This window comes from Pocillopora damicornis, chromosome 10 (genome assembly GCF_964200805.1).
Source record: "Pocillopora damicornis chromosome 10, jaPocDami1.2, whole genome shotgun sequence".
Classification (NCBI taxonomy): domain Eukaryota; kingdom Metazoa; phylum Cnidaria; class Anthozoa; order Scleractinia; family Pocilloporidae; genus Pocillopora; species Pocillopora damicornis.
The window spans coordinates 8,472,133-8,492,404 of NC_142679.1; the positions used below are offsets into that span (position 1 = coordinate 8,472,133).

The following is a 20,272-nucleotide window of genomic DNA, read 5'->3' on the forward strand; positions in this document are numbered from 1 at the left end:
ACAAGGACACTGAGAGAACCATGGAATACCGTAGAGTATCGTTTCAAAAAAGCGTTCGCAATGTGCCTCCCCCCCTACCCTTCCACCCTCCTTTGGAAAGGGTGACAGTTTAGGTGGAACTCCAAACAACTGTATCGAATAGTTTCGCCTTAACATCTTTATAAAATAGAACTCATTTTCACAGGATCTTGAACAGTCGCACTTGCAAGGAATTTGACTTGCATTTGATAAATAGGTTAAATCTGACGAAAGTTTGGGGATGAATGCAAGCATACTACTCAATAAAGTGTTCATCAAGAAGCTCTCTTTTCAAATGAGGAAGCCTGATTACATAACATAAATGGCTGATCTTTGTACATGGCAAAATCCCTGACCCGCCAATATGCCACAAACTCTGTTCTGATTGGTCACATGTTTCTGGAGTTTCCTTCCTCGCACAGGAAACATCTTTGTAGCCAGTATATACCCCTTTAAATTTAATGAACCTCCTCTCTGTCTTGGTGAAATTCTAAGAAAGGAATAACGTAAAGACCGTAAGCTTTGCCTGTAGTGTACATCTAGTCAAGGTAGTTTCTACGGAGGAAAGCTTTCCAGTCATCTCTTATTCAAATTGAAATGCAGTTGTGTAAATCTTAGCATGAAAACTGTGCCTTCACTTCTTTTTATCCAAAATCTCTCCATAATGAAGAAGCAGTCAGACACTACATTAAAACATATATATATGTATATATATATCTTTCTTTATTGGACCAATTGGCCGACTCCAAAGTTTCATAAATATAAAATACCAATACGAACTTAACTCTTTCGTCACAATGTGCTAAACATTTTTCATATACAAAATTAATTTTAAATAAGTCATATACATTCTATAATACCGCGTTCTTATTTGACACTACTGACCACTGAATTCTGACCACTAAGAAGACAATGTTAAAGAAATCCCAGTTACTGAATGTTAATTAATATCCATGCTTCAAAGTTAAAACACAGCATCTTTTTCTAACATTTAACATGGATGATAAAATCCTCAGCAAACCTCTCTAGTAGACAAGTTTAACATTACAGAGGATTCAAGGGTCATATCTGTAACCTGATTTGTAGACTTGAATCTAAGCGAGCTGTGTGTTTCTTAATCTCAGAGGTCCATCAAAGGGATTTAGTTGTAATCATTCTTTATGTTAGCATAAAGTATAATCATATATCACCCTGATTTTAATTGCACGACAGAGCGCACAAGTTGTCAAATATAGCAATGAAATGTGATACTTAAATGCAAAGCTTTTGAAAGTGAACTTATTCGATACTACACATTGCTGCAATATTCACAACCATCCAGCATTGCCAATTTCATTTGGTCATGTCACTAAAAGGTCCATAGCCACAATTTTCAAAATGCTTCTTTACTTTTACCAGTAACTCTGGGTAAATTCACACCTTTTTTGTGCATGCTGTTTAATTTTTTATTTTTTGCACAAGACACACAATTAAGCTTTATCCATAGAATCAATCCAACAATCCATGTTAGATATGGCAGCTCAAAGTTTGTTGCATAGTGTACAGAGGCGCTTTCCTTTGACTATGCTCAGAATACAATAATATAATATTTAGTCCCTATACTATCTGTGAGAGAAAGTGCTCCGTCTTGGTCTAGGTAGTTCTCCAAACAGCTTCTCAGATGTGTCGTGAACACTGCGGGCTAATGCTTTCATGGATTCTCCAATTTTGCTTGGTTCAGGTATAGCAAGCTATAAGAAATAATAAGATAACAATATCCAGATTAAGAAAAAAATGCATGTACACATTTGTCTCTGAAGAGAGATTGCTTGATAATTTAAACAGTCCTTTGGCATGTATTAGAATATAAATCTCATGAGAAGACACCTTAAGTTTCTTAAAGCTTCAGCTGCAGCAATTTAAAAGTTTAATTTCCACCTTAATTTCTGCATATTTTAAACAACAGTCAGTTTCCTAAAGTCATATGGCAGAAACTGTACACAACTTTCAATACTGATGACTCTGCTTTGTAGCTTACAATTGAAGTTACCTCTTGATCGTCCATAGGAGGAGAAATTTTCCCTGCTGGCATGCTTATGGGTAGGGAAGAGGAATATTGAGTAGATTTTTTGACACTCCTTAATCCAGGGTAATGGATAGGCTCTTCACTTTGAAAGCTGTTATCTACCATGGTCAAAGTAAAGTAGTGTTAGTGTAATCTCTATCTGGCATAAAATATGTCTTGTGAAAACATACAGTGTAGAATAATTAACAACTATTCCTTGGAGTGGAGGTGGCTAATGGTGGATATTTACTGAGTTGTAAAGCCAAACATTGAGATGATGTAGCAGAAAAAGATGATTTTAACTAATTTATTCCTGAAACAATTACAACATTTTCAGAAACAAATCCAGTTCAAGTTGCTCAGAGGTGAATAGCAAAGGATATCTGGGTTTGAGTAGCCAGTCAGAATGCACCTTCAACCTTATCCACTGTTTAAGTATATAAAATAATAACAAGTTATATTGTTATTATGTAAAAAATGGAAAAAGAAATCCCAATATCTTCTGGTCAAGTTGTTATTGGTGATGAGCAGAGAGCAGTTGAATGCAGTTCTATTTCTCTAGTGCTTATTGTAAAAAGTTTTGATACAAATTTTGTGCACATAGTCAACCAGATTAAAATCTCTTTTAACTCTTTGGTATCAAGTTCAAACTTAAAACTGAGATGTACTGGCCTAGGATCTACAGGAGCCAAAAATAGAACGTTCTAGTAAAGAAGCAATTGTCATCTTTTAGTACAAATTATCAGTTGAAAGCAATGTTTGATTTATCTGTACCTAAATAAATGTATCAAATGAAATGTTTTTCTGTTTGGGGAAACACACCATGGGAAATACCATCAGTTTTTGTAAACCTGATCAAACCCTGTATGGATGTGCACAACAGATTTTTCAATACACAATATAAATGTTTTCATACCACTGCTACTAAGCTCGTCTTCTTCGGACTCAAAGAATGGTTCACAGTCATCTGTAAAATCATCTAAAGAAAACACTGGATCAGCATCTGATTCTTTCTTTTGATGTGATTTGTGTGGACGTCTGGTTGTCTTGCGAGGAGGATGAGCACCTGGGTTCAATGGATATTTATGAGGAGCCACCTGAGTTATGTGGACTTGGTTGACTTGGGCAGGGGGGTGGTCATTCCACCCACGAGTTGAAACAGCTGAAAAAGGGGCAGAATGCAAAATTAGAACTAACAGAGACTTTGTTAAAAGACTAAAGTACAGTTTCCACAAAGATAAAAAACAGTTGAACAAGTGCTTTCCTTTTTTAGCAGGATTTTAGCAAAAGCTTAACAGATATCTCTTGGTTTCACACAGTAGAATTTAAAAAAAAAAATTATCATCAAAAGGACAAGAGAATAAAGGTGTCTACCACTTTCAAATAATATGCAGAGCATTTCAAACTTGTTTTGAATGCAACCTTCTAAACACATGACCTACATAATATTTCATCAAACTAAACTTCAGACACAACTGATAAAAAATTTATGTCCCTATAATCAAATATCACATTTGAAAGACTGTTCATACCAGGTTTAAATAATACAGGGGTGTCAAAAGAACTATCCGCCATGGCTTCATCCAGAGAGCTTTCCATGGCTTTTTCGTCTTCTCTTTTGATAGCACTGTTGTAAAAAAAGAGCAAGTTTACTATCAGTAATGACTTTCACATGACCTATTGATAATGAAACTGAAATAATTTTGATCTCTGACAAGCACATCAAGTATATTTAACCCTTTACACCCAAAGATCAGTATCTAAGTTCTCCATACTGTTCTCTATATATTTCCCTGAGTACAGAAAAGGAGAATTTGCCTGACAATCAAGACCTTATTGAGTTTCTACATCATTTCTTTTAATCTCATAACCTTTTTGTTTGATTCAGGGGCAATACTGTTGAGAGAAATTAGAAGTTTATCACCCTTAGGGGTTAAAGGGTTAATTCATAAACATACTGAAATCACAGCAAAATTAGTGAAAATCAAAAGCATGTTACATACCAGTAAACAGCTTGTTTATCCTTGAACACCTGTGCTTGAAGGGTTGTAAATGCTTCCTTTTGCGCCGCAACAAATTTTCTAAATGTGGAAAAAGTAAGAAGAACACATGACTAATGAGAGACAATGATCACAATGATTCACAAAATATTCTGAAACTTGTTTTAGCCCATTTTTTCAAGCCACTGCACAAATGATGATCCTCAGAACCTGCCACTGGTTTCTCTTGCACATCATATCACACATGACGTGGAATAACAATGACACTGTTACCTTATTCTTTCATTCATTGCATCCTCTTCAGCTTGTAGGAATTTTTTGACTTGTTCCTGTACACTGACCATGGCAAGAGAGATCCTGTCTTGACCCAACAAAATAGCGTTGCCTGCGACTGATCAAATAGTTTTCCTTGTTTATAATCATAAACACAACCAACTACAAATTTTATATTGTTCTAAAATATCATCAGAGCCTCTCTTCCTTTATATATACATGTAATATCTACAGGGTAAATAGGTCACTCTCCATAAAATGCCAGTGATATTTTAATATGAAACAGTATCATAAGATATCATTTGCCATAAAAAGCAAATTTTAGTTTGATCTTGTGACTTAATGATCATAGAGCAGTCACAATTGTGTCACATGTCACTAATATCTTGACTTCCTCTATAGATACGTTTACAGAGTCAACACAATGGAATTTTGAAAACTCACCACTGTCATGTTTTCTAACTTTAATTTCAATTGAACAGAAACATTACCATAGTTTTTTGTTTACATCAAAGAAAGTTAAATCTCATCGAGTGTTTTTACAGATAAAAAGACTCAGCTTCAATTTCTGTTCACACAAAGCAAATATCTTATTTTGTTACCAACTTTCATCAGATTATATATATATTATAATGTCCCATGCTTAATCAATGAAGTACCATAATTTAATCTAGAGTCATGGAAGTATACTGCAAAGATTGTCAGAAAGTAATTGTCTAATGGTACAATGACAACAGGAAGGGGTGTGGGGAGTTCTCTTCTGCTACAAATAGTTATACCCTTTTTTGCTATCATTGTATGGAAATATTGGGAGACCCAGAAGCTTTAACAGTTGGACCTTTGGACTCTGGGTCCAGGGGTTCAGATGTCAAAGCTCATAGGTTGCCCTCTTGTCAGGAAACCCTGAAGAACTCTCTCAGTGTCTACCTGGAAGAATGTATATGTATCAAACTGAAAAGGAAGCCTGTAAATCTTTGGGGTAACCCACAGGGGACTTGCTTCCCATCCAAGGAGAATAAGCTCTGGTACCTTGTGGGTCTCTTGGACCAAGTACAGACTTAACAACTTTAACCCTTAATATTTCAAGGTATTAGTTGAAAACACCATGACAGACCAAGTACAACTAAAAGCTCTACCAAGTTTCCCTTCTGAACTGGTTAACTCTTGTTCACAACTGCACTACCCTAGCTTGATGTAAACAGACCCTTGGTACACTGGCAGTTAATGCTTGATATAACAATAAGCTAATTAAAGGGATATACGAGAAGAATTCTCTTAGTTTGAAATCTCAAAATTAGAAAAAGGTGCCAGAATAGATCAAAGCTAACATATACCAAGATGCTACACCTAATTACTCACATGAGTTATCCACAACATCTGGATCATTTTCTTTTGCAGGTTTTAGAATAAGTTTGAAGATTGAAGAATATTCAGAGGAACTGGCACTTTTACTGTGAACAACTGAATCACTCTGAAATTTACAACAAAAGATAAACAAATCATATTTTGATGGTCTTCACCAAGCTTCAAATAAACCCAACTAACTGATCTTCGCAACAAAATATTATCTTTATATGTGTAAACTGTCATTAGTCAAAGGTTACTGGATGTTAGAATTTTTAGTATGCCAAATGTAATTTCCCAGGACAAAGTGGATACATAATAAGACACCAGAAAATACCTGTTCATCTGTTTGAATCTAAAAGCAGGTACAGGAAAGATGATAGTTCCAGAGCTGACCACTCAAAAGAGTTAAGTTAAATAAGAAGTATAGAGATGAATAACCAACCCTGAAATTGAATTATTTCACATCAGGCATCAACTTTGTCAATCTTACCCCCACCATTACCACAAACAGCTAACTGTTTGTTTTCCAGCTGATTCTTAGCAAGAGAAACCACAACCACAATTTTTTTTTCAGCTTTGCAGCAATATATAGAAGAGTTGGTTATGTCCTTACCTCCATTCCTCTACTCATTAATACTCGGTCGTACTTTTTCACGGCGTGTAAAGCATGTGTATCCATGTTGCAGTTTATACAAGAGAAAACATCCCAGTCTTCAGCTTTGGTTTCTCTCACAAGACTTCCAACTTCCTGGATTAAACCAAAGCAAATAAAAAAATTTATTTCAAGATACCAATGTTTAACGTGAGGTTATAAATATGGAAAAAAAAAATAGAAAAATCAAATGATCACTACAAAAAGCGGTACATGTATAATACTGCAATGCGACTCGGGAACAGTCTAAATTCCCTTTCTATTTATAGGTGCAATTAGAAAATACAAGGTGTAACGAAATGAAACGGAGAACATTTATGGCTCTTTAACCCGAAGGCAAAGGACGATATAAGTGTTCGGCATTCCAGTTGTTTGCTGATATTTAGCTAAGCAATAAACATCGATGTTAGTAGTCTAACAGAGAGCTTCACTTCAGGTCATGTCGTACTCCCTTGTTCGCTGGTGTAGAATTTCCCGTTAGTAATTCAAGAATTCCATGCCAGAAATCTGATGCAATAAGCTCGACAAGTCACGGGGCCGACTTCCTTACGGCGGTGAAGGGAAATGCGACGGTAAACGACGAGAAATTTAAAAGCGAAGCAAAGATGATTGAAAAGAGTACCGCGGGTATAACTGGAAAAAGCGCGCCAAGGCTTTGCGGCTTGTCACCGATAATGCACAACTCGACGCGACTTTAAAATATCCCTTGGTGTTCCCTGTCCGGATACTGAAACGTACGCTACAAATCACCTTTGTTATTCCGCCGACAGCCAGTTCAACTTCGTACAGCTCCTTGGTGAAAAAAGGTTCAGAGCAATTCTCAGAAACAAACGCTGTTCCTTCCGCTTCGCGAGTCGCTTTTTCTTTCACATGAATAGTGACATTTAGACACTTACACTTGAACTTGCTCATTTTCTAGAACGTTCAAGTCAATTGTAGTTTTCTCCACTGAATTGCCTTTGCATATTTCAGATGACAAGCACAGAAACTGATCCAAGTAGAGACAAAAATTATTTTAAGAGCGGATACTAAATCCCGTGACATGAGTCTCGTGACTTTGTGGGTAAGACGATTATTCAATATCGACCAATAAAAATTCACGGTTGAAAAAATCTAACCAATCAAAAGTTCCTTGAGCTGGGACAAACCCCAGCCAAAAATTAAGTAATTACCATATCAGCTGACTAACCAAACCTCCTCAGAAAACGCCAAATATTCAGCGAAATTCCTTCGAAATTATGATACTAAAAAATGCTCTTTTTTTCCAGATACGACCTGCTCTCTGACATTATGCAAGAACTTGAATAAAACGGTGGTTCTAAGTAGGGGAACTGCTCATTAATTTTTCAAAATGTGGGTAATCTAATTTCTGTCTGACAACTGTCACCTTGGTTAACCCTTTTGTGTCCTGCTGTGTGTTGCAGGACCAAAGTTTGCCCATACCATCCAATGAATGATAGAAATTAATCAACAATGAGAATGTTGAACCACTTAATAACAAAATCCAGCTTGCTATGTTCACAACATAATGGGTAAAATTGGCCACAGTTAATTTTTTGATGTTTTCTCTTTTTATGTGAATTATGTGTCTAAATTAAAGTACAATGTACTAGTGATAGATTTAAGTGATGGCTGGAACCCTCTGTAGATTGACAAATTAATTTTGAAGTGGTAAAGTGGTCTACCTCCTGCTTTGATTAAGAATTGTACAGCTTGTTTTATTTTTTGTTGTTGGTTGTTATGTAGTCACATTTTGGAACATGGGAAAGGGATGACTGTCTTACTCCACTTATACTCATACATGCAACAGCTATACTTCTTTCCTTGAGACAACAAACTTGGAGATCCATAACAGCTGACAATACAGGTTACAAGTACTCCATTCCCACTGTAACTAGCCTTCTTAATGAGTATGATCAATCAATTACTGTTAATAAATAATTGTCATCATTATCATCATTTCTACAGTTGAACCTATGTTAAGTGGCACCATATAAAGCAGTCACCCTATACTAAGCAGTTGCTTTTCAAAGTCCCAAAATTTTTTCCCCTAAATCACTGTAATTTTTTACTACTATTAAGCGGTCACCTCTATTAAGCATTGTGGTCAACCGTAATGGAGTCCTAACAGCCTGTTTGTATTGTCCTCCACCTCTTTTTAAAATTAAGAATAATCTTTCAAGTCAAACTGAATCTTTCACTGTCTCCCAAAATCAATGTTAGATGAAGTTTTAAGCAGGTTTTTGTAAATTGGTCAATTATGGCTTAAAATGACATTTTTGTTCTTTTTCATAATACCTCTATTCTGGGTAACCTGTATTAAGCAGTCACCCTGCCATTCCCCATAGATGACTACTTAATACAGATTCAAATGTATTACTATTATCATCAGCATTAACATTATTATTATAATATTTTCATTGTATAGGAAAAATAAATAACAGGATCAAACAAAGAGGGGCCACCCCATAAAAATAAAGTTGTAAAGGACTAAACTTGGTAAATAAAAATTTCTGTTTATTCCCAACAGCAGTTAAAAGCTATATTGGACTACCTTTTTCACATACAAACATTCCAGATGGCAATAATGTTACATCTTTTAAAATAATCATGTGATTTGGTGTTCCTTCCCAAATTATCAGGAATGCTAATCATAACATAACTGTAAGACTCACTCTGTGATAAAATATAGGTATTCAATAAAATTCAATTGACAATAAATAATTAAATATCAAACTCAATCTGTTAAGTTCATCTCAGTTAACCCTTTAACTCCCATAATTTCTCCTGACAATACCCCTGTAATAACATGCAGACATTAGTGATGAGAATGAAGAAAGAATCAATTTGAGGATTAATTGATCCATTAAAGTCTCCAAACTAACATTATAAGACTAGTATAGCAGACAGAAAATGTAATCTTGGGAGCAAAAGGGTTAATGTAGCCTGTAAATGAACCTCCTTGAATGAAAAAAAAAAAAAGTGCCCTGGCTGATTTGTTGTCATTAGGAATGCTTGAATGTAGGCTGAATTTGAACTTGTCAACATTCTGTCTATAGTTTCAAGGATTTCAGAATATGAAAAATGTGCCTAACATGTGATAAATAGATAGACACAAAAATAAATAATCAACCACAATATACAATGTCATTTTATATTTAAAAACTTACACCTTTGTGACAGATTGTGTGTGTGGTATGCTGCAAGCTAGTGTTTCAATTAAGTGTTCCAAACTAAATTTGTCTTAAAATTTTTACCTACAATGTACTTTGGAATTTTTAAATGTTACCTATCAACCCTTTAACCCTCAGATTGACCAGCACCTAATTTCTCCTTACCATACCACCCCTCAATCACACATTAAGGTCACAAGAATAAAGGAAATAATCAACAACTAAGGAAACTCTTGATTGATACAAAAATTCTCCCTGTCAGCCTCTTAAGAAAAGTACTGAGAGTAGTATGGAGAACATACACACTGAAGTATGTGTTAGGGTTCAAGGGTAAACAAAATTTTTAAAGAAGGTTCTTCAACTCCTAGAACTGTTACCAAGAAATTCTTTCATTACAGATGGGAGTGAGGATGGCAGAGGGTTTTTATGTGACTTATGATGCATGATGCATGAATTTTACCAAAAAGGTGAGCATGATTTGTGAACTTATGTACCAGAGTGAGGTGTGACTTGCCTCCTGAAATGTATGTGACCTATGAAATTTTTCCATTGTGAAAAAACATCAAAATTTCCCTCACACCTTGTACACAAGAAGATAGATTTGAAGTTTTCCTTTCACACATATGAAGCCCAAATTTTCAGGAACCCCACCCTCCTTTGTTATACTCTGGAGTGACACGTAAAGTCTTGGTTTTTGTATCTTTTTTTAAAGACATAGATACCAAACAACTAGAGGGTAAATGCACATTTGATGCTATGTATGAAAAACTACTTAATATGCATTTGGGAAACATTCATTTCAAAACTTACTTTTCAATTGTTGCCTGTGGCTCAAAAGAATCTGGCATCCAAAATTTTTTAGGGGATCAATGTCAATTTAAAAATATGTAGGCCAGTCTTGCAAAATTTAAGAGAGAGGAATTGATTAAGATAAAGGGCAATTAGAAGCCGCATTGGATAAACCCTTCCTCACTAGGATTTCCAGCTGAAATAAATGATCATCCTTTATGTCTGAACAAATGTCCCGAAGGCCTTGAGCTAAGTTTAGAAGATAGTCAGAGTTTGTCCCACTAGGACCCTTAGAGTGTAGAATTTGGTTTGCAATCTCTGATAACGGTGCAGGTCCAAGATAAAATTCATTCTGAGGTGTTGCAATGTAAAGCTTTGTTTCAAAAGGATGATGGCAAGTATCTTCAGGATGAAATGTTACCCATGTTGCCTTGTAGCCATTCTTCTCTCTGTAGTCGAGGTAGTCAATCACACTGGGTATATCCTTTGCTGCAATTTCATAGGCAATCCCCCAAACTCTTTCCTGTAGCAATTGAATCAAAAACGTAAATAATTAAATAAACAATTATAATAATTCAATAAAGTTTTGTATTTCTCATAATTTGTTCTTCATTCAGAGGTTTCCTCAAAAATACTTTACTGGTAGGTTTAACAACTGATTATTTATTTCTCTCGTTTGTTCGTTCCTTGTTACAGAAGAGTTACGTATATCAAATGTAACAGTCTCAACATACAACCACAAACTTACCTCGGCATTTTCCAGGAGTGTAACCACTCTTCCAGGCTGAAACAAAAAACGGATACGAGAGACATGAATGTAATCTTCTCTCATTTGTAGATTATTACGTGTAGTTCACCTGCCAGCACCGATGCCAAAGGATGGAGAGCTTTGACATTTTGCCTTTTCATACCCTCCAAGAAATTACAAATTGCTAGAGAGAAAACTTGTGCATGTTAACCCTCAGCTGTTCGATTTAGAAAAATAGAGACACGAAATAAACTCAAACGACTGCGAGGAAAAAAAAGTGAACGAACATAAACGTTCTTCACCATGAATATTGACTTAATGGCAGGAAATTTTCCGGTTTGATTGCCTGTCCGAATTCGTACCTTCTCTGGAACACCTCTGTGATCACTGCTTCCCTGGTAGAATCTTCGCTCGTATCCTTCGATGAAACCAGGAAGTTTCCTCAAAAATGGAAAGTTTACCTTCCATATCAGAGAACCATAGCCAAATATCCACAAATTTTGCTTGTCTGACATATTTTCCCTGTCTGGCCCGGATTAAATAAATAAAACAGGTGACCAGCCAATGACTACCCAACGACATTTATAATTTCGTCAGCATTTTAAAACTCCACCGCTGTCAAAAGAGATCGAAGGCTCTCAAAGTACCAGTGACACGAAAGTAAGCTCTACCGAGAGTTCTGACAGGTCAAGATGAGAACAGAAGACTCCCGTTACTGATTGTTTATATTAGTTTGTTGCGTTTTTTTTCTATGGAGAGTTCTATGTTAAGAACGGGTAGCTGTGTTCGTTTCTGTTGCCATAACATTTTATTCTTTTACACTAAGTGCGGCGAAGGTTCCCCTTGGTCAGAACTGGCTTAGAGTTTCGCTGCTTTTGAGTCGATTCCCTAAGCTAACCAAAAGCTAACCAAAAGCTAACTTTTGACGAAAGAATCTGCTGGCTGTATCACGAGGAACGATGATTTTTCGCCGCGAGGTCATCGGACAGTTTTACAGCAAGTTGCTCCTTTCCTCAGAGATTGCAAAGGCAGAAGCTTTCGTCGTCGAGCCGGTCAAAGAGAGAACGAGTGACTTTATAGTCATCTGATCCAAGATGATCTCAAATAGGGATTTTAATAGAAAAAATTATTTGGTTAGAGTGTAGAATTGCCACATGATCCATTTCGCTCAGTGGCAAATAGCTGACATCAGTATTTTAAATGAATATTTCGTATGTATCGACTTTCACACAGCACTTGGATTCGCTACCATCTAATTCAATAAAATTTGTGTTTCTTTAATTATCTCGTTACAGTACTGTTATCATAATAACATTGTTTCTGTGGTTACTTTTAGTTTCTTGAGGGCTGGGGGTAATTGATGGCTCGTGCGATGGATTTTCGGAAACCTCGGTTAAGAGAATACTCGACCCCTTCGAGCTTGTGTTTATGCCAGTATCCGTCGAAGATTTCGCATTGTTCACGCAACAGAATATCGGTCAGCTCAGGAAAAGGCTTGCACTTTATTACAAATTATGTATTTCTGTTATTAGAATGCGATGGAAACTACAATTTTACACGCCATAAGTTGTTTGATACAAACCGGCATACTCTGGTGACACGGCGTGGCTGTTGTTTCATCAACGTAAAAAATAGGTCCGCAATGCGTACTTGTGTGGGATTTTATTGACAAAGTGTTTGGAAGGGGTTTTTGAGCGGAAGCAAACCTGTCGCTCACTGTGAGTCAACTGTGTACTACAGGGGTGATATTAGGCCTGGAATCAACTGTCTGAATAGTAATTTTTGTGTGGGAATTATTTGAACAAATACAGATTCACAGGAGGGATCTGGGGTATTGACTTTTCCTTTTATCAAGCAATATGCCTTTCCTTCCCTCCCTGGAAGCTTTTTGGCGTGTTTTTGAACGTTTGGTAATCGTCTTCAACAAATAAATTACCTCTTGGTGGCTTAGGCTATTTATTTGTTTATACGGCAATACTGGAAATACTTGGAGTAGTAAATATTTTCGTAACAGTCATTGAAAAAAAACTGAAAAAATTTCTGCTACTACTTTTTAACTCGTGGATACACGATAGCGTAGAAACGAGTTCTTGTGGGCGCTCTGCGATATGCAAATTAGCGTGGACTCTTCGTAATTAGTCGTAATTAGTCGGCTTCGAACTCGAGATCTATCCTTCCGAAGAAGTAAGTCCAAAGTCGTGGCGCTATTATGATTGCACTGATCGTTGCGATATTTATTGTCTTTACACGCCTGTTTCGACATTTACTATATTGAAATGGACTTCAAATGTTTCAGATTAGTGCTATGATCAACTTAAAAACCAAATTTGAAGCGTCTTCGAATCGTCCATGCGCTGAACATAACGAGGACCAGCGAGAATCACGAAGAGTTTGTGAGTGACAGCAAGCTGTTGACACAGAAATTCCCACGGAAACATGTACACATGACATAAAAAAATGGTAATTTGCAGCATTATTTCTTTCTACGCCAATTTGGGTCTTTCCGTTGTAATCGTTTCGTTTTGTTATTCTTCTATGCAAGCGTGACTGTTTTGATGGTAAGAATGAAAGATGATCGCTTTCCACAAGTCGTTGCCGAGCACGTGACTATAATCTGGCCGGTGTTGTTTTGATCACTTGACAATCTTTTTCGCTGAAAATACAGGACGACTTCCTATTTCAAGGAATGTTTTTCCAATTAATTTCTGTCGCATCGGTGTAAAAAAGTACAGGTATATGGGTGTTCTGAAAAACAAAAGGGAAATTCAAAACTACGAGAAATTGCGAGTAATCGGCCTCTTGTACTACACGCGGGTTTTTTTGGTGTAACATGCGTGTGTTTCCCGTAAGTTACAAGCACTTTACGCACGTGGGAATGCTGCAATCACGAATTTTATATTACGTGAAAGTCACGCATGTGGTTGTTTTCTCACTTCACTAATATGTTTGTTTGCTTGTTGTTGTTTTTTTGGTATCCTGGAGTATTTCAGGAGGGGTTGCAGACTTAACTGTGGAATAATTGTTTAATGCAGGGTTGTCAATAAAGGTTGCAGTTAGAAATTAGCCAAGATGCTAAAGGAACTGCCTTGAAATTTCAGGACTGTGTGTTATGTAGTTTATTTTTGTCTTTTGTAAATGGTTGTTAAACTGGACAACTCTTAGAAAGATGACTTCAAACTTAGTTTTAAAAGGCCTGTTCCGGTACCAAATGAATAAGCAGCATTTCCTTATTAATAGTTTTGCAAGTTTCTCATTACAAATTCCTCTGAAAAAAGAGAAACAACTCTTTTCATAACTATTTACTGCTTTCTTTCGTTGCTCTCTTAACTTAAAAACAATGTACATCATGATAAAGTAATTTGTTATAGGACACCGTGAAATGAGGTCCAAACAGCTTTATGATCTGTGAAATGTGTTTCTAAAACATCTGCTTGTATATCAATGTTAGATATATTTGTATATATATGATCAATTACTGTATTGTTGTCAGTTGTATAGGTTGATATGAACTGTTTGTAGTGGTTATCCCTCACTAGTAAATTATATAAAGGTCTTCTGTCTGTTTCAACAAGCCAATTTATATCAAAGTCTCTAGTAATGATATTGTTGTCTGGTGAAATGTTATTTAATACCTCAGTTATTGCTTCATAAAGTTGTCTTACAGGCACGTTTGGGGAGTGATATATCCCTATGATTGTCCAATCCTCAAACCTTGCTAACTTAATTACTGTTATTTCAACACCATGTATATTGTGACAATAGGGGTATCCAGGTAAGTATGGGATTTTACTGTACACAGCTGTACCACCATAAGACCTTGATCCATTGCTGGAATTAAGGTTATCATTACAGAAGAGAACATAACCAGCAATGTCATACATGTCATTATTATCTTGAGAATTAAATCTTGTTTCTGTGAAAATATTGATATCAGCACTTAGATAAATTAAGTCTTTATGTTTATCTTCTATGTGTTTATGAAGAGACCTTATATTAAGATAACACAGTTTAAGAAGGGAAAATGTTATGTCATGGAGAGGGAGGTGCAAAGCTTAAGTTTTGCAGTTGTTCTTAATCTCTCCATCTGGATTAACAGCAATCTTGCTTTCACACAAATCAGAAATATATAGGCCTTCTATAGCAGTCACTCTACTGAGTCCCATATAATGTATGTGTGGAATAGTATTTCTGGTACTAAAATCCACAACAATTCTACTGTTAGTATCACCTTGTGACCTGTGAATTGTTTTTGCTGCTGTGGGACGCAGTGGAAATTGTTTTCTAACAACTTGTGCTGTTCTGTTTCCACCTACCGCAAACTGTGTAGTCACAGGGTGTACTGGGGTCCATGTGTGTTCAATTCATTGTACATACAAATGTCTTTTTTCATTCCTTGTTTTCTGACCTACATCTGAGTGGTCAAATTGTACCCATACAATACCAGATGGTTTGGTTTGTTGATGTAACTGAACTAGTTTAACAACATTTCCAGCACCATTTGTCATGCCATCTTCGGTTCGTACATTCATGACAAGGTGTGTTCTTTCACCCTCAGCAAGACAAAGGGTTGAGGCTAACTGTTTTGTTTTTCTTGGATCATTGGGTATTTGTCTTAGTATTTTGTTTCTTAGCTCTGGAGAGATAGCTCCAATAACACTATCTTGAGCATTTATTGTGAATTTGTTTCCTGTGGCTGCATTATGGGCCCTTTGTTTAAATTCATCTACTTTAGCATTCTGTATAAATAGGTGAGGTGCATCTATTGGGCTGTTGATGTCTTCTTGTATAGCTCTCTTTAAGTTTTGCAATGTCAGCTACTGTGTGTTTACCTTTACGCAACCTATTAAGTAATTCTACAAACAATTTGCTGTCTCTTTGACCCATGATTTCATTAAGTTCAAACATTTTAAAGTTTATACCATAAACTGGGAGAAAGAACAGCATAAATCTACATTTTTGAGGTCTTTGAAAATATAAGCATCCATAACAGATTCTAATTGGAATAAGTCACCAATAGCAATTATGCTCACACCTCCAAAATCCTCTCTACAGCCTTTTATATCTTTAAGCCTATTGTTTAGCTGTATTGCAAACATACCATTTCCTACCATTGAGATTTCATCAACAAAAATCAATTGACTCCTCAAAGTGTTTAGTCTACTTGAATCAAGCTGTTTGTAATTTCTTAGTGATTGATTGGCAGGAATGGCCAGAGTGCTATGAAGAGTGTCACCCTTAAGCTTTACCAGTTGGAGCTAATAGTATAACTATGATCTGATGAAAATCATCACCAGCTCTAGTGTTATAATACTTAAGCACTGCCTGATACAAAGCTTTTGTTAAATGCGATTTGCCAACACCAGCCCCTCCACTGAGGAAGCAGTAGAAAGGGGTTTCTGAGGTTTTAATCTGATGTAAAATGTGTTAAAAAAATTCTTTTTGCTCTTTATCGGGTGTCTGGACCATTTGACGAAAATCAAAATCAGGTAATTCATTCAATATCAGTGGTTCATTATTCAGCGATGTTGATGAAATGTTGAGATCATCAAAGAGGTCATAGTTTTCACTAAAATCAGGATGTAGATCTTCATGAGATCCAATCCTTGAACGGAATTGGTCAATGGAGATCCCCACATTTACTTGTGTGCTTGAGCGAGCAACAACAATCCAACTAACTAGAAACTCAGTTTATTAAAATAGATAACACTCTTGACAGTTCAAGGCAAACAATAGTTTCTTTCAGTTTGTGACACTTTGAGACACTCGTGAGACATTTTGAGACACTAGTGAGACACTTTGAGATACCTTGAGACTCTTTGAAGCGCAACCCGCACAAATACATTCAAGCCGACAAATGTTGGCTTGCGAGAGTACAATGACTCCTTTCAATCTGACACAACCCGCACCGAAGGTCCAAGCAGATAAATGTTGGCTTGTGAAAGCGTAAAAGCTCCTGTGCAACCTGCACTGAACACAAGCCGCGTTTCAGCGTGCTGACTTACGTGAAAAAATCTTTTGTTATAGACACCTGAAGAAATAACGAAACAAACGCCTCAGATTATGAAAGAAAGAACACAAACCAGGTGTACAAACGTAATCGCCTTTCGTGAGAGCTTAATCGTGAAGCTCCCACAACAAAATTGAAAAGTTAAAGCACGCAAAGAACCCGTGAAAATATGAAATGACTTATCCTTACCTTGGAAACAAAAATCCCCAAGAAACAAACATGAACTTTCGAATAAGTTCTCCAAAACCCAACGACTGAGAAGAGAAATGGCCGCCGTACAATACACTATGGAAAAACGCCGACTGGAATCCAGTCTTCACGGCTCACTGAACGCAAATAGAAACCACGTGACAAGCACTTCTCTCTCGTGGACAAATAAATAAAGAAATAAATTTCTCGGGCGTTGACTAAGTGTGGGAAATCCCACACAAAAATGGCTTGACCAAAACGTTCTTTGCTGACGAAATTGCCGCACTCTTTGTCCTCCAAACGACAACCCGTGAGCGTAGCTAACTTTAATTCGATCGAAGATGCTTATTCCACTTGATCATAAACAATACGTTGATGCAGAAAAACGACAACTACGCTCGAAGGTTTCCAGTCATAATTTCTTTCCTTCGAACTAACACCTGATGTACCAGGCTTTTCCCAAAGCCAGTAGGCAACACGGCCAATAGATCCTTTCCAGAACCAGTGCAGAAATTGCTTCTTTTTATTCCGATTTTAATGCGCGAGACATATTAAATTCTGCAAGACACTTAAGTGCTTCCTCGAAAGCGGAACCGTAACTAGCAATTTCATCATTTAAAAAGTTTGCCATTTTTCGCATTTTTCCCGCAAAAGCAAATGACACATTTGACTTGTGATTGACAGTTGGAGCTTAACCGCACCGATTATAATAATTATTTAACAATAATTAAATACTTATACTTAGCGCATATGGATATGATCTAATGCGCTCAAAACAACTGAAATAAAATAAGTAAATTTAGCAATTTAAGACTAAACATAAATTTGTATCTGCAGATCTCGCCATCATCGAAATTACTATCTCAAAATAATATAATCTAATACTTACCATTTAAAAACTGATATAAAGTGCTTTAAAAAGCAAAACATCTATGACAAAATTATTAATGATATGATATGTAGTAAAATTCCGAAATCCTAGATCGATTTATGTCATATTTCAATAATCTTTAGAAACTACATCTAAATACTCCAATATTAGTAATTTATTCCATAGCGTGGGTGCGGCCTCGGTAAAGGCTGTTTCCTGAAGTCACGTCTTCTTCGACTCGAAGGAAGGTTGAGTTAAGAACAACTCCTCATTTAACCTCAAGTATTATGGGGATTTCTTCTTCACTGAAACCAAATCCATGATATAGGTAAGAGCCAGGCCATGAATGGCCTTGAATGTCATAAGCAATATCTTGAACTTTATCCTGAATCTCACTGATAGCCAATGCAGCTCTTGTAATTCTGGCGTGATGTGACAATAATGCGATCAGGAACTCCGTTCGTGGGCGAGTGGAGTTTTGCAAAATGATAATGACCTCGGGCAGGCGTAATCTTCACTCCCCCACCCCTACCCCTCTCCTTATTATTGACCGTCGACCACCCCTTTTGTGGAAATTTCTTTCTCCTCCCAGCCTTCCACTGCCATTGTAATTAAAGATTGCGGTTATAATTTCCGTTAAGAAAATAATGAGCACTCGCTCGCCAAAATTACGCCTGCTCTGCAGGCTACATGCAATGTGGAGCACTTAGGTCGATCAGTTTGCGAACTATAGCCTCCAACGTACTTCACGCGCCAGCAATGGAAGAAGCTTAAGGACCTTAAGAAACCATTGTGGATTGTGCCACGTTTTTTTACGAAGAGAGGAAATCTTTTTTTTGCGGTTTTGCAGTTTTGAAAGATTTTTCCACGGTTTTTCGGTTTCTTATAGATCCCAATGCCTCCTTTATTGAGAGGTCAATAACGCGATAAAAAGGCACTTCTTTTCTTTTTTAGAACACCACTACTCTATGAAATCTGAATTAAGCGGTCACCCAGCCATTCCCCGTGGGTGACCGCCAAATACAGTTTCGACTGTACAAGGAAAATACTTGAAAAAATGAACTGATGTGGAGCTTTTTTCTGAAAATATGGGAGATTGGACCTCAGAGAATATTAGCAACTTGGTTTCGATCAACATCAAAGGTACCTGTTGATGAGCTGAAAGTGGAATGCGACCAATCGAACAAACTTTCCTTTCCGATTCAATGAGGTAAAAGCTACAAACAAGACCCAACAACAACAATAAATTTACATCGGGATTGTCTAAGACTGTAGCAACTTTAACCAAGAAATCACTCATAGTATGTTTAGGTAGCCTGTGGTGTATGCCTAACGACATTTTATGATTACGTCACTTCAAAGACCCACCATTTTTAAAAGAGATACTTTCATAAGAGGCAATATATTGGACATCAACGAAATCTGAAAGTGCGCGAGATATTAAACATAACAATCGGCCCACAAGAAAAACTAAGATATACCAACAAAACCATAGGAAAACAAAACAAAATTAAAATTGTTCAAGAAACTATAGAAACAGTTGCCTAAAAAGGAAAACTTAAAGGGTGCAAGATACGAACGTAACAATTATCCAACAGGAAAATCCAAGATTACGCGAGATGTTAACGTTACAATCATCTCGCAATGAAAAATAAAAAGGCTCGAGATACAATGTGACAATCGCCTAACAAATAAACTAAAAATGCGCGAGATAATAACAAAAGAGTGGCATAGCAAGGAAAAAAAAAGAACAAGGAAAAAAAAAGAACAAGAAACTAACGAAACAATCGCCTGACAAGGAAGACTAAAAGTGCACGAAATGCTAACTTTACCAAACGATTATTCCATGAGCGCGCATATCGGATGCCAGGAAAACCGAAAGTGCGCCAGATACTAACGTAACAATCGGACAAAAGAGAAAACTAAAAGAGCACGAGGAATTAATAGACAATCATTAAACAAGGAAAACCAAGAGGGCGCAAGAAACAAATGTAACTGTCGCCTGATAAAGAAAAAAAAAGTGGACGACATACTTACATTACAATAAGATAACAAAGAAAACCGAACGTGCGCGGAACTCTAACGTAGCAATCGGGAAAAAAATGAGAACTAAAAGTATATGAGAAACTAACAGACAATCGCTCAAACGGCAAGAAAATCT

At 36.6% G+C, this 20,272-nt stretch overlaps 2 protein-coding genes and 1 long non-coding RNA gene across 4 annotated transcripts; all 3 read right to left on the minus strand.

The window, feature by feature from the left end:
* Positions 1-706: 706 nt before the first annotated feature.
* LOC113669339 (uncharacterized) lies at positions 707-7,399 on the minus strand. 2 transcript variants are annotated; one of them, XM_027185354.2, is made up of 9 exons: positions 7,085-7,399; positions 6,296-6,430; positions 5,695-5,806; positions 4,336-4,453; positions 4,066-4,143; positions 3,595-3,689; positions 2,979-3,224; positions 2,048-2,181; positions 707-1,748 (listed from the first exon to the last, which is right to left on the minus strand). In XM_027185354.2, exons 1-9 carry the CDS (start codon positions 7,244-7,246, stop codon positions 1,620-1,622), a joined length of 1,209 nt encoding a protein of 402 aa, XP_027041155.2. In that variant the 5' UTR covers positions 7,247-7,399; the 3' UTR covers positions 707-1,619. The 2 variants fall into 2 exon arrangements, with proteins under 2 accessions (XP_027041155.2, XP_027041156.2); XM_027185355.2 differs by having other exon boundaries at positions 7,231-7,385.
* Positions 7,400-8,830: 1,431 nt separating this feature from the next.
* On the minus strand, positions 8,831-11,655 carry LOC113669340 (putative glutathione-specific gamma-glutamylcyclotransferase 2). Its single transcript, XM_027185356.2, has 3 exons — positions 11,407-11,655; positions 11,045-11,080; positions 8,831-10,819 (listed from the first exon to the last, which is right to left on the minus strand). Exons 1-3 carry the CDS (start codon positions 11,557-11,559, stop codon positions 10,433-10,435), a joined length of 576 nt encoding a protein of 191 aa, XP_027041157.2. The 5' UTR covers positions 11,560-11,655; the 3' UTR covers positions 8,831-10,432.
* A 5,061-nt stretch (positions 11,656-16,716) lies between these two features.
* Positions 16,717-17,369, minus strand: LOC149038780 (uncharacterized). Its single transcript, XR_016180074.1, has 2 exons — positions 17,241-17,369; positions 16,717-17,072 (listed from the first exon to the last, which is right to left on the minus strand). It is a non-coding gene; the product is annotated as an uncharacterized LOC149038780 (long non-coding RNA).
* Positions 17,370-20,272: the final 2,903 nt, after the last annotated feature.